Source organism: Chinchilla lanigera, unplaced genomic scaffold (genome assembly GCF_000276665.1).
Source record: "Chinchilla lanigera isolate Chin_1 unplaced genomic scaffold, ChiLan1.0 scaffold00098, whole genome shotgun sequence".
NCBI classification, from domain to species: domain Eukaryota; kingdom Metazoa; phylum Chordata; class Mammalia; order Rodentia; family Chinchillidae; genus Chinchilla; species Chinchilla lanigera.
Window position 1 is genome coordinate 998,188 of NW_004955499.1, and position 14,112 is coordinate 1,012,299.

Consider the following 14,112-nt stretch of genomic DNA (forward strand, 5'->3'; position numbering starts at 1 on the left):
TGGATGGATGGATGGATGGATGGGTGGATGGATGCGTGGGTGGAGGGGTGCGTGGGTAGGTGCGTAAACGGATGGATGGGCTGTGGGTGCATGGGCGGATGATTGGATGAATGTGAGACCCTTACAAGGACGCAGCCTCGGGTGCCCATGCGTTGGCCGTGTGTCCCCACAATGGGGCGTCTGCGTGTCCGGGACCCGCGGCCCCCGCTGCCCGGTGCTGTTGTTCAGTGCTCTGCGCACCGTGCAGCGCCCCAGCCCCGCGTCCCGCCCGCAGGTTCTGCAGCGCGGACACGCCCAGAACCGGTACCCGCTGCCCGAGGGCGCGGCGGGCAGCTCCGTGCGCCTGCGCGTGCGCCACCTGCGCGGCACCATCTGGAGCGAGTGGAGCGCTGCTGTCCCTTTCGGTGAGGCTCGGGGGCCCCGGACGCGTCTTTGGGGTGCTCCCTCCGGACAGGCTGCAGTGGGGAGCCCCAGCCCCAGCCCAGGCCCCGAGCTGCAGACTGCGCATCTCGTGCCCGGGAAACCCAAGGGTCGATGCTCCCCCGGCCGCGTGTATCCCGGGTCCCGCTCAGAGCGGGTCCGGACGTGCAGGGGGCCATGCCACGCTCTGACCCCTGCGTCCCCTCCTCGCAGGCCGGGAGCAGGGCTACGAGAGCCTCACCCTGGCCCGGGTGCTGGCAGGGGTGGGAGCCATCACCCTGTGCGCCGTGGTGATGATGGTCGTCTGCAGAAGGTGTGTTTCCCAGCCTGTCTGCCCGCACTGCGGGAGGCTGAGGCAGGAGGGTCTCAGGTTCTAACCCAGCCTGGGCCCCGGGTTCAACCCAGGGAAGCGCAAGAGTGAAATGGGCAGAGAGGAAACAGCCTGGCAAGACTGGGCCCACTGGGGCACACCTGTAATCCCAGCTGAGCAGGAGGCTGAGGCAGGAGAATCCTAAACTCAGGCCCAGCTTTCAGTTGAAAGTGTGTGGACAGGGCCTGGAGTGGTGGTGCAGGCCGGTCATTCCGGCGCTCAGGAGGCTGAGGCAGGAGGATCGCTACGAGCTGGACACCGGCTGGGGCCGTGTAGTGGGTTCAAGGTCAGCCCGCGCCGCGGAGCCTCCAAAACAGCAAAGCAGAGGGCCCTCGACCTGCAGCTCCGCAGACGGCCACCAGGTGGCGCTGCACACGGAGACTTAAGCCGGGATGTTGAGATAGTCCTGCCTCAGCCTCCCTGGAGGTGCTTACCCTGGGGCTCCTCGGAGAGTCGGGGTCCAGTCGGCCCCCTGAGTATCTGCTCAGTCTCCCAGGGACGCTGGGCAGCCTGTCCCCTCCGCAGGTCCTCGCTGGGGCAGTGGCTGCTCCCGCCCGTGCCGCAGGTGAAGGACGAGCTGACGGGCGCGTTCGTGTGGGAGCAGGAGGTGAGGAGACCCCGACCGCGGCCCTCGGGGTGACGGGGTGGGAGGGCGACCCAGAGCTGACCAATGGCGGCGTGCCACAAGCGCAAGGAGCCCGGTGTCCACGCCAAGTCCTTGTCCAGTCACAGAGCGGGCAGGCGTGGCCCCGCCCCAAGTCCATCCACGTAGCCGCTGAGGCAGCCTCCTCGTTCCCTTTTCATGGCTGTGTAGTACTCCCCAGCACAGAGGGAGCGACTTCTCTCTTCTCTCCCACTGGGCTCACACGTGGAAGCACAAGTTACTGCCGCCTCCCGGCTGTCGGGCGGCGTCCTGCCTTTGTCACAGCGGCCTCGCTGGGAGCGTCGGGACTTTGACCCCTGACGTGGAGTCCCTCCTAGGTCACCGGGAAACAGGCCGGGCCTGAGGCAGATAACCTGGAGCCCGAAGACATCCTGGTGGTGGACGAGCCGCAGTGATCCCCCCGCGCACCCTCCTGCAGGCTTCGCTTGCTCTCCCACCCGCTGGGGGCCCACGTGCACGGCGCGTCTCCGACAGGGGCGTAAGGTCACAACCGGGAGGCTGAGGCGGGAGGATCACAAGTTGGAGCCCAGCCTGGGCAACTCGGAGAGTCAGCGAGACCCGGCCTCAGGGGAAAAACTAAAGAAGGGCTGGGGACGGAGCTCTGTGCGCACACCCTGGGTTCAATCCCCAGCACCGGAAATAGAAAGAACAGAAGCGGGGCTGGGGATTTAGCTCAGCGTCGCAGCGCCTGCCTGGCAAGTGGGATGTCGTGAGCTCGATTCCCGGTACCGGGAAAAATAAACAAATAAATAAATAAAAGAACGGAAGGGAAGGAGGGAGGGAGGGAGGGACACAAAGCAGAACAAAACAAGGTAAAACATTTTGCAGCTTGCCCCCTGCCTTGCCCCTTTGCTAAGATCAGAAATGCTCGGCACTGTCATCTCCGCAATCAGCAGGCTGAAGCAGGAGGATCTCTGCAAGTCTCAAAACTGACAAAAAAACCCAAGAACGATATTAAAAACAACAACAACAACAAAACCGCTTGGTGTCCGCCCCGGGGGAAGTTGTGACGGGTGTGTGTGTGTGTGTGTGTGTGTGTGTGTGTGTGTGTGACGCATTTGTGTTTGTTCCCGGGGAAACGTGCCCTCTCGTAGCACGGAAGTGCTGCGGTGCGCATGGCAGGTGAGACCACGTGAGTGTGCGCGCGTGTGAGTGTGTGCGCGTGCGTGTGAGTGTGCACACTCACGTGCGGGAACTCGAGGCAGTGCCCCAAGCGCGGGCACCAGCAGACCTCAGCCCTTTTCCTGCGACACAGAAATTCATAATAAACACAAAACATCTCATTGTGAAGTGTAGAATGTCCCCGCCCCTCTGCCCTGGGAGAAATCGGGCTGCATCCCGTGACCCCGAGCCGCCTGCATGCCTGCCTCGGTTTCCCCCAGTGCCGGGCTGGTTGCACGTATTTTCTTGTCTCTGCGGCTTTCTTGCTTTCTGAAAAGCCCGAGCCCAGCCTGTGGCCTGTTTCGTATTAAACCGGTTGCTACTGACCAAAAAATTTGTTGGTGTTTTGTAGAGAGGTCTCGCTGTGGAGCACAGGCTGGCCTTGAACTCGGGGCGATCATCCTGCCTCAGCCTCCCCAGTGCTGGGATGACGGGTGTGTGCACCACTGCACCTGGCCATCCACTTTATCTATCTTTTTTTTCTTTCCTTTTTGTCTTTTTGAGGTAGGGTCTCACTATGCAGTTCAGGCTGGCCTTGAGCTCACTTTGTAGCACAGGCTGGTCTCGAACTCACAAAGATCCTCCTGCCTCAGCCTCCCGAGTGCTGGGATGACAGGCATTTGCCACCGCACCCGGCTAGCTATCTATCTTGAAGCCATCATACATCGTAATTTCTTTTGAAACAGGGTCTCACTATGTAATCCAGGCTGGCCTTGAACGCACCCTGTAACCCAGGCTAGGCTGAAACTCTCAGCGACCCTCCTGCCTCCGCCTCCCCAGTGCTGGGATGACAGGCATGCAAAAAAAAAAAAAAAAGTCAAGCTGAAAGTGGCCTGGTGGTTTCCAGAAGCGGCTGGGAGCGGCGCGAAGGAGGAGGGATTCGCTCAGTGCACAAGCCGCTCGCCCCACCGTGCCGCGCCGCGATGCCCTCGACGTGCGTCCGGCAGAAACAGAGCCCGGCCAGAAAGCTGCGGCCACGTCCAGATTTCGAAAGAGGCCTCGGCGGCCGATAAGGAGGACTTGGATTTCAAAACAGCGCGGCTCGGGAGAGCTGCTTATCACGGGGCCGCGGATGCGGGCTCAGGCACCCATAGGCCGTGTCGCAATGACCTCCGGGAAACCGAGGCTGGAGGGGCCCGCGGGTCCCGGGGACTCGCTTCCTCCGGCCCTGGGGGAGCTGCGCCGTGTGCTTCCCGTCCACTCTGAGCCGGGGTCTCGCCAAGCTGCCCAGGCCCGGCTAGAGCTCACAGCGACCCTCCCGCCTCAGCCTCCCGAGCGCTGGGGTGACAGGCGCGCGGCCCGGCCGGCTGAACGCACATCCGGGTGCCGCAGAGTCCAGGAGCGGCCGGACCCAGGGTTTCTGGGAAGCCGACCCGGTGGGGAGCTTCGCTTTGCACATTCTGAGCCCCGGACAGAATCCAGCGGAAGGTCCTGAGTTCGGTTCCCGGCACCAACAGCTTCAGCACCTGGCATCGCAGGGAGAGGGAGCAGGGTGCACAGCAAGGTGCAGGGAGTGAGGCTGCGGTCGTGAAGTCGCTTTATTATCACACCAGAGTGTAGCCAGTACCCTGCTGTAACTCCGGGCCGGGAAATAGGGCCGAGCCCTGGGGAGCGGGGTCCGCAGGTGGTCTGCTTTCTGTCTGAATATGGTATGCATGGCCCTGTTCAAACACATGATGATAAGCCCAGCACTCAGGAGGCTGAGGCAGGAGGATGGTTGCAAGTTCAAGACCAGCCTGGGCTACAAAGTGAGGTCAAGGCCAGCCTGGACTGCACAGCGAGACCCTGTCTCAGAAAGACAAAGAAAAAAACTGCTTGTATGTAAACGCGTGCTGTCCGCCCCGCCCCCTCGCTGTCAGCGGTCCCCCATCCCGCCCACGCCACTCATGTTTGGGGTTCAGGGTCCTCAGCTTCCTTTTGTGTTGTCGTGTGTTTTGAGACAGAGTCTCACTGTGGAGACCAGGCTGGCCTTGAACTCTCAGCGACCCTCCCGCCTCAGCCTCCTGAGTGCTGGGATGGCAGGTGTGCACCAGCGCCACACCCGGCTCTGGTTCCCCGCAGTTTCGGGTGGGGACCCCGAGTGAGTCCCGCCACACAGCTGCTGTCCGCTCCCAGCACCCCTCGGGGCCACCGTGCGGGTCCCCACCACCAGCTGCACCCACCACCGCCCTGGGCCGGTTCCTCCTTTCTGTCGGCGCCTGGCCTCCCTGCTGCCACCCGGTCCCCAGCCCCAGGGCCACGGGGCTCGGCACGGGGTTCACAAGAGTCATGCGAGCCGGCGTGCGGCGTACACTTCCATCCAACCCTCTGGGAGGCTGAGGCAGGAGGCTCCCCCACTGCAGCCCAGTCTAGGCAGCTGAGTGACTTCATGAGACCCTGCCTCGGTCTGGGGAAGAGGGAAGAGTACCGCCTCCTGCCGGACACTAAGTATCGCTGCTGGCTGCAACATTGTGTCCAGGCGCCGGAGCTGGGAGTTCAGAGCCGGTCTTCCTCCGCGCCCCGCGCTGCCGGGCAGAGACCCTCTCACGGCCGTGGGTTTTACTTTATTTCTCGGAAGCCCTGGCATCGACCCCGGGGCCCCGCACGGAGCTCCGGCCAGCCCTGTTTGATGCTGACACAGAGTCTCGCTGACTTGCTAAATTCCCCTGGCTGGGTTGGAGCTTGAGACCCTCCTGCCTCAGCTTCCCAGAGTGCTGGGCTGACACCACGCCCGGCCACCGCAAGTCACTTTAAATTTGGCGAAATAAACGCGGTCCCCAAAGGCTCCCGCACCTCGCTGCCCGGCTGGGGCCTGAGGACTGCGGAGGCGGGGGTGGTGGCGAGGTCTTGGGCCCCTCCAGGTGCCGCAGGGCAGGGTCTCTCCTGCGCAGCCTCCCGCCGGTTACCACGCCTGGGTACGCGGGGCAGCGGCCGGAGGAGGAGCGGGGACCCCGGACGCTGCTGAGGACTGAATATGCGCACTGCTGAGGCAGGTGGCATGTGTCAGGCCGGCGCTTGGGAAGCTGAGGCAGGAGGATTCCAAAGTCCAGTCCTGGCAGGTAACTGAGTAATTTAATGAGACCCTCTCTCACAAGTAAAAAAAAAGAAAAAGCTAAAAAGGCCCAGGGCCAGGCATGGTGGCTCATGTGTGTCGTCCCAGCACTCAGGAGGCTGAGGCAGCAGGGTCTCTGTGAGTTCGATGCTCCCTCCTGGGCTACACTGGGAGTCCTTCTGGCCGGGAGTTGTGACGTCCCTGTCACCCAGCCCGGGAGGACGCCGGGCGCTCGAGTCCACACGGCACACGATGGTGATGGTGACTAGGGAGGTGACGGGGGACCGCCCCCTCTCAAAGTCTTTCTCCCTTGAATTTTGGGGCCCTACATTTTGGGGCGAGTCCCAGTGGGTGCTGGGTGCTGGTTCGGAATTAGTCCAGGTTCGGGTGGGATTCAGGAGCCAGACCAGGAACGTGCTGCCGACAGGAGAGTGGGTTCCTCGAGGGCAAGGGCATTGGCAGCCACTTTGGCGTGCAGAGGAAAATCACGCACGGCCCATAAAATCCCCACTGTCCTCTGCCAGGCAGGCCGGGGCTTGGCTCGCGGCCCCCGAGGAGAGAGCAGGAAGTTGCCCAATTAACTGTGGGGAGCGGCAGTTATAATCGTCAGGAGGGGAACCGGGGGGCAGAGTTACAAGGGGGAAAGTGACACGGCGTGTGGTTCCTTCCAGGCAAGCCGCAGCGGGGCCCCGTGGACAGCTGGGACAGGGTGGGGCCGCCCCAGCACCCAGCAGCCCTGCAGCTCCGGTTCCACCCGACGGATTTTCCAGCCAGCGACAGAGACAAGCCTGGAGCGGAGGCCAGGAGCGGATCGCAGGGGACTCCGCCGCGACGTCGGGGTGAGCGCCCGCCCCGGCTGGGGGTGTCAGGACCTGGCGGGGTTGAAGCCGCCGTACTCAGGGGACGCCGGGCTCCCCGGGACGCAGGATTCCAACTGGTGTGGCCCTTTGCAGGGAGGTTGCTAGGCAACATGGCCACACACCCTTGGCCCCGCTTTTATTTCTGCAAGGAGATCCAGCTCCAACCGGGGGTGGGGAGACTTTGTAATGCCTGAGCCGGGAGGTCCTGATGATGTCTGCAGAGTGTCCCCACGGGAAGCGATGATGTGACCAGTGAGTGTGGCGGCAGAGCTCGTGGAAGCCAAAGCCTTGAGGCAGCGCGGTATCTGTAACAGAGGCACAAATCTGTGCGTGGGACTATTACACAGCCATGAGCAGGAGCAGGGCTCCGGGTGCAGCTCCGGGGGTCTCAGCGTTCTCCAGGCACATAATGCATCCTTACAGCTCAGCCAGGAGAAAAACGCCATCACTGGGTTTGTGCAACTTGGTCTTTAAATTCATTTTATATATATATATTTAGTTTTTGAGACACGGTCTTGCTATGCAGTTCAGGCTGGCCTTCAGGTCACGTTATAGCCCAGGCTGGTTTTGAACTTGCAGTGATTCTCCTGCATCAGCCTCCCGAGTGCTGGTGTTACAGGCATGCACCCCCAGCCCTTTTTTATTGCTTATTTTGACAGGGGGAGTCTGGTGAATTTGCCCCGGCTGGGCTTAAATTGGGGGGATCTCCTGCCTCAGCCTCCCGGGGGCAGCAGGACCCTGCAGGCGCTGAGCTCTCTGCTTGCTGCCTGAGCCGGCCGGGGAGGGGCCGGGCACTGAATCCTCCCTGAGGGAGCCCCAGGGTCAGCGCCCCTCGGGTGGTTCCTGCTCGAGCCCTTTGGGGCGTGGGGCTGGGCTCCCGCGGAGCGGCGCGGGCTGCAGGGCCCCGCTCCCCAGCCGAGATCCCTGGGGTCCCCCCTTCCGGCCCGACCGTGCAGCTGGGCCGATTTCCCGAAACCCGCCGCTCGGGAAGTGGCCCCGGCCCGGCGGCGCTCTCAGGGCGGGGGGCGCCGGTTCCTTCCCGGCTTTGTTCCCGCTGGAGCGCGGCCCGGTCCCGCCCTGGCCGGGAAGGACGGCCTCGGGCTGCAGGGTCCCGCGGGCCCCGAACGGGCCAGGGGCGCAGACACGGACACACGCGTGCACACGCAAGCACACAGCGCGGGCCATGCACACGGCACACGCACACACATACACACGCACATGTGCACACGCATGCCTGCACACTGGCACACTCAGGGACCCTCGTGGAAGGAGCCCCGCGTTTCAGGCTGCGGGCCGGGACGGCAGCCTCGCCCAGGGCCCACGTCGAGCCCGTGTCCATGCGTGTGCTAGCCGTGTCCCCACCGTGTCCCCTCCCCGCAGCCAGCGTCCTGCGTCCCGGAACGTGCCGTGCCAGGCCTGTGGCTCGAGATGCTGCCGCTGCTGCTGCTGCTGCTGCCCGCCTGCTGCCCGTGGCCGGCCGCCCAGGGTAGGCTGGGGATGCGCGGGCGCGGGGGTCGGGCTCGGGCCCCCCGCACACCTGTGAGTGTGCCAGCCGCGGCTGGGACGTCCCTAAGCCGCACCCGAGCCCCACCCCCGTCCCGGTCACAGCTGGCACAACCGTCACGGAGAGTCACCCCGGAGTCTTGCAAAACCCAGTGCGGGTCACCGAGGCCGGGGCGGGGACGCTGGCACAGCGGTCTGAGCACCGGGCGGGCTGCCCTCCCGACAGGAAATGGCTCGATGCACGTTTTCTATTTCCCAGCGGTTGCAGGTCCCCATTTCAAAGGTCGCCGCCCTAAGCCCGGGAGCTGGGTGCGGCCCCAGTCGGAACGCGGGTCTGCACAAGACGTGACCGGCATGTGCCCAGCGCTCCGGGAGGCTGAGGCAGGAGCATCTCAAGTTCCAGCCCAGCCGGTGACTTAGAGACTTAGCAACACCCTGTCCAGTAAAAGGCCCCCCCAGGGGTGGCTCCCGGGACAGGGTGACGTCTCTTCCTGGAGAGTGCGGGTGATCAGGACAGAGACGCGCACGGAGGGCACCCGGTGAGGGCGAGGAGCAGGCGGCAGAGAGCGATCCGCTGCCGGGGCCGGTGAGGCCAGGCAGAGGCGTCATTGACTCAGCCTTCCCGGGATGCTGAGGGGATGAGGTCCAGGCGGGACAGATGGCTCCACCGGAGGCAGCTCAGTGACCTTTGATCCTGCCCACGGCCCCTGCCGGCCCTCAGGGCGGAGCCTGACCCCTCCTCTGTGGCCACTTGGGGTCACGGACTTTACTACGGAGTGCCACGCTGACCGCAGGAGGAAGTGGCTTTCTGCCAAGCGCCGCGGCTGGGCACGCCTGCCCTCAACGCTGCGGCGTTGGGGGGTCCACACGGCTTCTCAGGCACTGTGAGAACCCAGCGCATGGGAGGGAGGCTGAGGCAGGAGGATCTCCGCGACTTCCAGGCCAGACTGGGCTACGTAGTGAGACCCTGGCTCGCAAAACAAAGCGAATCATTAGCTGCGGTGTGGTTTGTTCTGACAGAGGTGACTGGGGCTTGGTCCCTGTGAGAAGAAAGTTTCCCAGGTGGCATGCACCTGTCATCCATCCCAGCAGTCAGGAGGCTGAGGCAGGAGAATCTCCAGGCGTTCAAGGCCAGCCTGGGCCCCATAGTAATAAAACTACCTTCAGGCCTGAGGACAGTCTGCCCGCCTCCCTTCCCAACACCCGGGGGTTGTACACCGGCCTTACTCTCGCTGGAGCTTTGGATTGTTTTTCTTTATTTATGTGTTTCTTTAATTTTTTTTGTCTTTTTGAGACAGGGTCTCGCTGTGCAGTTCAGGCTGGCCTTGAACTCACTTTCTAGCCCAGGCTGGCCTTGAACTTGCAGTGATCCTCCTGTCTCAGCCTCCTGAGTGCTGGGATGACAGGCGTGCGCCACCTTGCTCGGGTATCTATTTAGTTTTGAGACCGAGGTATAGCCCAGGTTGGCCTCAAATTTGAGGTGACCCTCCTGCCTCAGCCTCCCAGCGTGCTGGCAGGACGGGTGTGCGCCACCGTGCCGGGGTCCCTGTGAACGGAACCCACACATCGTGTGTGCTTTGTAGGACCCGCTCCTTGCTGGGTGGCTGGTAAGCAGCACACACGCACCTGACTCTGCCTCCGAAGTTTCCGGAGCTCCTCCCTGCCTACTATGCCTCACCTCGGACGCTTCTCATATTCACTGATAAATGACACACAGTGAGCACGCTAGAAGTGGTACCGGGCCACCGCTCTGTCCTAATGGGGGACACTTGGTGTTGATTTATCAAAAGCGAATGTACAATTTCAGACAGCATTGCAGCCAGGCACGGGGGCGCACGCCTGACCTCCCAGCAGTCTGGGAGGCTGAGGCAGGAGGATCCCCAGTTCTGGCTCAGCCTAAGCAATGTGCCAAGTCAGGCAGACTCACTCTCAAAATAAAGAAAAGAAAAATAGAAAGAAGAAGCCATTGAAACCAGGTGTGGTGGGGCACCCCTGTAATCCCACCACTCAGGAGGCTGAGGCAGGAGGATCTCTCGAGTTCCAGGCCAGCCTGGGCTACAAAGTGAGCTCAAATCCAGCCTAAACTGCACAGCGAGACCCTGCCTCAAAAAGAGAAAAAAAAAAAAAAAAAAAAAAAAGAAGCACCAAAAATTGTGGTTTCATGCATAAGAATGTTTCCACAAGGAATGTAAAGAAAAACCAAAAACAAACAAATTTTTTTGTTGTTGTTGTTTTTTTTTCCAGTACCAGGAATTGAACTCACGACCTTGCACTTGCTGCAAACAAATTGAAAAAAAAAAAAAAAGCCAGGTGTAGGGGCACAGACCTGTAATCCCAGCACTCAGGAGGCTGAGGCAGGAGGATCCTTGTGAGTTCAAGCCCAGTCTGGGCTACAAAGTGAGCTCAAGACCAGCCTGAACTGCATAGCGAGACCTTGTCTCAAAAAGACAAAGAAATTAAAAAATTAAAAAATTAAAAAAAGAAGAATTCTCCCAGGGTGTGTGTTTGAGGCCTGCGTTATCTGTTCAGGAGGAGACGGCCGGCCCCACAGTGACCGGCCCCACACTGACGCATTCCTCTGGCTTGGGTACTTACTGAGCAAAGTCTGGGTCTTCATAAGGACAGATGGAGATCACACATAGGGGCAGTTTGAAAACAGCTGTTGTATCCGCCTTCCCCCAGGGAGAGGTCACAGATCAAACCTTAGCAAGCTCTGAATGAGTCTTTTGTGTTGACTTATTTTATTATGTATTATGTTGGTTTTTTTGAGAGACAGGATCTCGCTATGTAGCCCAGGCCGGTGTCGAACTCACAGAGATCCTCCTGCCTCAGCCGCCCGAATGCCGGGCTGACCAGCGAGCTCAGCCACAGCGGCCCGGCTCCTCCTCCTGACCTGAGTCCTGTGATCCTCCTGACTCAGCCTTCCCCTCCAGGGCCCACGGCACCCATCAGGAACCTCAGGGTGGAGCCCAGCACGGGCAGGCTGACCTGGGACCTGATCGGGACCCCATCCGGCATCGAATGCTTCAAAACCAGCTACTCCACGGTAAACCCAGTCCCCAGCACCCAGCCTCAGGCTGCCGGCCCCATCCCGGGTGAATCTGGGGCACAGCTACCCAGGCCCCTCTTCACCCAGCTGTGGCCAGGGACCCTCGCTCCTGAGCTCAGAGACGCCAGCCCCTCCTCGTGTCACACACGCGTGTCCTTCCGTGTGCGTCTGTGTCTTCTTCTCAGCAGCACCCGGTGCTGTGGGGTGCGTGCTGCCGGGGGACTCAGTTGACCTCCAGCTCTGTACGACACCATCTCCACAGACTGTCCCGGCCCGAGGCCCTGGAGGTCAGAAAGTGAATCAACAAGCATTTGGGGATGTAACTGCATCCACAGGAAACCCCCAGTGTCCCTTCCCCTTGCAGGGGCAGCGCTTCCAGACTTACGGCTTCATTAGAGGCTGTAGATACAAGATTAGGTTGGAGCCGGACATGGTGGTGCACGCCTGTAATCTCAGCCCTTGGGAGGCTGAGGCAGGAGGATCTCTGCAAGTTCGAGGCCAGCCTGGGCTACAAAGTGAGCTCAAGGCCAGTGTGAACTGCATAGCCAGACCCTGTCTCAGACAGACAAACAAGCAAAGAAAGGAACAACAAGAAAAAGATTAGGTTGGATTGTTATTCCACAGCAAATACCAGGGCAAATCCAATATACTAGGATCTAGACGTTCTCCTAGCCCAGAAAGGTGCAGAAGAAAGTCTAGGGGAGGATTTGAAAACATTGAAACGAAGCCAGGTGCAGTGGCTCATGGCTGTAATCCCAGCACTCAAGAGGCTGAGGCAGGAGGATCTCAAGGTGGAGCGGAGGCTGCACAATTTCAGGGCTTAGTGAGACCCAGCCTCAAAATAAAAGCTGAAAAGGGGATGGGGGTGGAGCTGAGAGGGAGGGTCCTGGGTTCCGTACCCTCACTGGTTTTCACATTTCATTTTGAGACAGGGTCTCACCAAGCTGCCCCAGGCCGATCTCAAACTTGAAATCCTCCTGCCTCAGCCTCCCAAGGAGCTGTGACGACAGGTCCGGGCCACTGTGCCCAGCTAGTTCAGTGCTTCTCATGACGGGAGGTGGTGTTACTAAAGCTTTTATAGACGTAAGAATATTTAGCGTTGTAAGACGTTGCTATTTCTTTCTCTTCAGGGCGTGACGCGGACAGACGAGGTAAGTGGCCGCGGGAGGGGCTCGCCAGCCTGTGAAGTCGGCGTTGCGTCTAAGTGTCTCTCTGTGTGTAAATTCACCTATCATTCCAGCACTGGGGAGGCTGAGGCAGGAGGATGGCCATAATCTGAGGCCAGTCTGGGTACATAATGAGTTTGAGGAACTATATTATTTTTTCTTTTTGAGACAGGGTCTCTCTATGCAGTTCAGGCTGGCCTTGATCTCACTTTGTAGCCCAGGCTGGTCTGGAACTCACAACGATCCTCCTGCCTCAGCTTCCCCAGTGCTGGGATGACAGGCGTGCGCCACCACGCCCGGCTTGAGCAACTAGATAGCAAGACCCTGTTTCAAAAAAACCAAGACCCAGTTTTGAACAAACACACAGGCATTTGTGTGAGAAGTTACACTGTCCTAACAAGAAAAGTTTTACATGGTAAGATTGTGCATACATAAACTCTTGCAGTATTTGGCTCTGTATCCCATGTATGTGGTTGGACCCCAGGAATGCCTGGAGTCAGCTGAAATCCAGCCACGATTTTTTGTTGCTGTTTGGAGACAGTGTCTTGCTACGTGGCCCGGGTTGGCCTTGAGCTCGTGGTGATCGTCCTGACTCAGCCTCCCGAGGGCTGGGGTCCCAGGTGTGCACCACAAGCCCGGCCACGCAGCTGCTTTCAGCTCTCTGCAGGGCAGCCAGTGCTGGTGAGGGCCGAGCCCGCCCCATGCCCGGATGGGGTGCTGTGTGCGCCCCTCTGTCCCTGTGTGTCCCTAAGGCGGAGGACAACGAATTCTGTGAGTACAGCGCCATGTCCTTGTGCACTGTGACCAACTACACAGTCACCGTGAGGCAGCCGCCCTTCTCAGCGTGGATCCTCTTTCCCGAGCCAGGTGAGGGGAGCTCGCGGCTGCAGAGGGTGCAGTCCATGGCCGGCTGCTCCCAGGCGGGAGCGTCATGGTGGAGAGTCACGGGGAGCAGCGCTGCTCACATCACGGTGGCCGGAGGCATCTTACGCGTAGTTGGCGGGACCCTGTCTGCACTCTTAATCCCGCTTTGCACATCCGGCCGTGCGGGGAGCCGGGGCAAGGGTTCCGGGATCCCTCTGAGTTACGGGGGCCCGGCGGGAGCAAGGTGAGCTCACCCAGGCTCAGGGCGCTCCGGTCTCCCAAGCCAGATGGCAGGATGGAGGCGGCGGCCAGGAACCTGAGCTGCAAGGTCCACGACACGGGCCCGGTGCTCTGCAGCTGGGCCGTGGGCCCCGGGGCCCCGCAGGACGCACAGTACCAGCTGTCGTGGAAGGACCTCAAGTGCGTGGGCACCGCGCGGGGTGGCTGTCCCGGGCGCAGGCAGCCGGGCCTCGGGGCTGACCGGGTGCTCCCGGGACAGGCTAGGGCAGGAGACGGGCGTGTGCCCGCATTACACCAGGGACGCCCAGGGCAGGAACGTCGGGTGTCGTTTCGACGCCGTGTCCGCCCTTCCGGAGCACATGATGATCACCGTGAGCGGCACCCACGCGGCCCGCGTGCCCTGTGCAGACCTAACCGTGGATCTGAAATCCATCCGTGAGTACAGCCGGGCACCCTCCTGCCACACGCGTGGCTCCGTGCCATGGGGGGCGGCGGGACCCGCCAGGGGGAGCTCAAGGGGCCACTGGGATGAACCGCGCGGTGGGACCATCTGGGTATAACCAGGGGTCGGGTGCCCAACAAGACACCCAGCCATTGGGCAGAAGGGGTGACGGGAGAAATGGGCTAGGGGTAGTTTCGCTGGGTATAAACTAGGACCACATAGACCTGTGGGCAGGTGTTTCACTCCCTCAGGGCCGCCATGTGCAATCCCACAGCCCGGGTGCTGACACACAGCAGAGCTCGGTGGCCCAGTCCTGGAGGCTGAAGCCAAGGTCTAGGCGTA

The 14,112-nt window shown here is 61.1% G+C and overlaps 2 protein-coding genes across 3 annotated transcripts in view; both read left to right on the forward strand.

Annotated features, from left to right (window-relative positions):
• LOC102006686 (granulocyte-macrophage colony-stimulating factor receptor subunit alpha) overlaps positions 1-2,103 on the forward strand; it is a 13,050-nt gene extending 10,947 nt beyond the window's left edge. Inside the window, exons 10-13 of one of the 2 annotated variants that reach the window (XM_005406506.2) lie at positions 275-404; positions 634-733; positions 1,316-1,397; positions 1,772-2,103. In XM_005406506.2, coding sequence (XP_005406563.1) covers positions 275-404; positions 634-733; positions 1,316-1,397; positions 1,772-1,849 — 390 coding nt within the window. In that variant the 3' untranslated portion in view covers positions 1,850-2,103. The remainder of the gene's footprint in view (positions 1-274; positions 405-633; positions 734-1,315; positions 1,398-1,771) is intronic. The other variant, XM_005406507.2, reaches the window with a different exon arrangement.
• Positions 2,104-6,244: 4,141 nt separating this feature from the next.
• On the forward strand, positions 6,245-13,763 carry Il3ra (interleukin 3 receptor, alpha (low affinity); the record flags this gene model as incomplete). The annotated part of the gene is given in 8 exon segments (XM_013505601.1): positions 6,245-6,485; positions 7,887-7,992; positions 10,943-11,055; positions 11,244-11,345; positions 12,189-12,209; positions 12,977-13,091; positions 13,376-13,508; positions 13,588-13,763. Coding segments are annotated over 7 exon segments (718 nt in total), but the record flags the coding sequence as incomplete, so codon positions are not given.
• Positions 13,764-14,112: the final 349 nt, after the last annotated feature.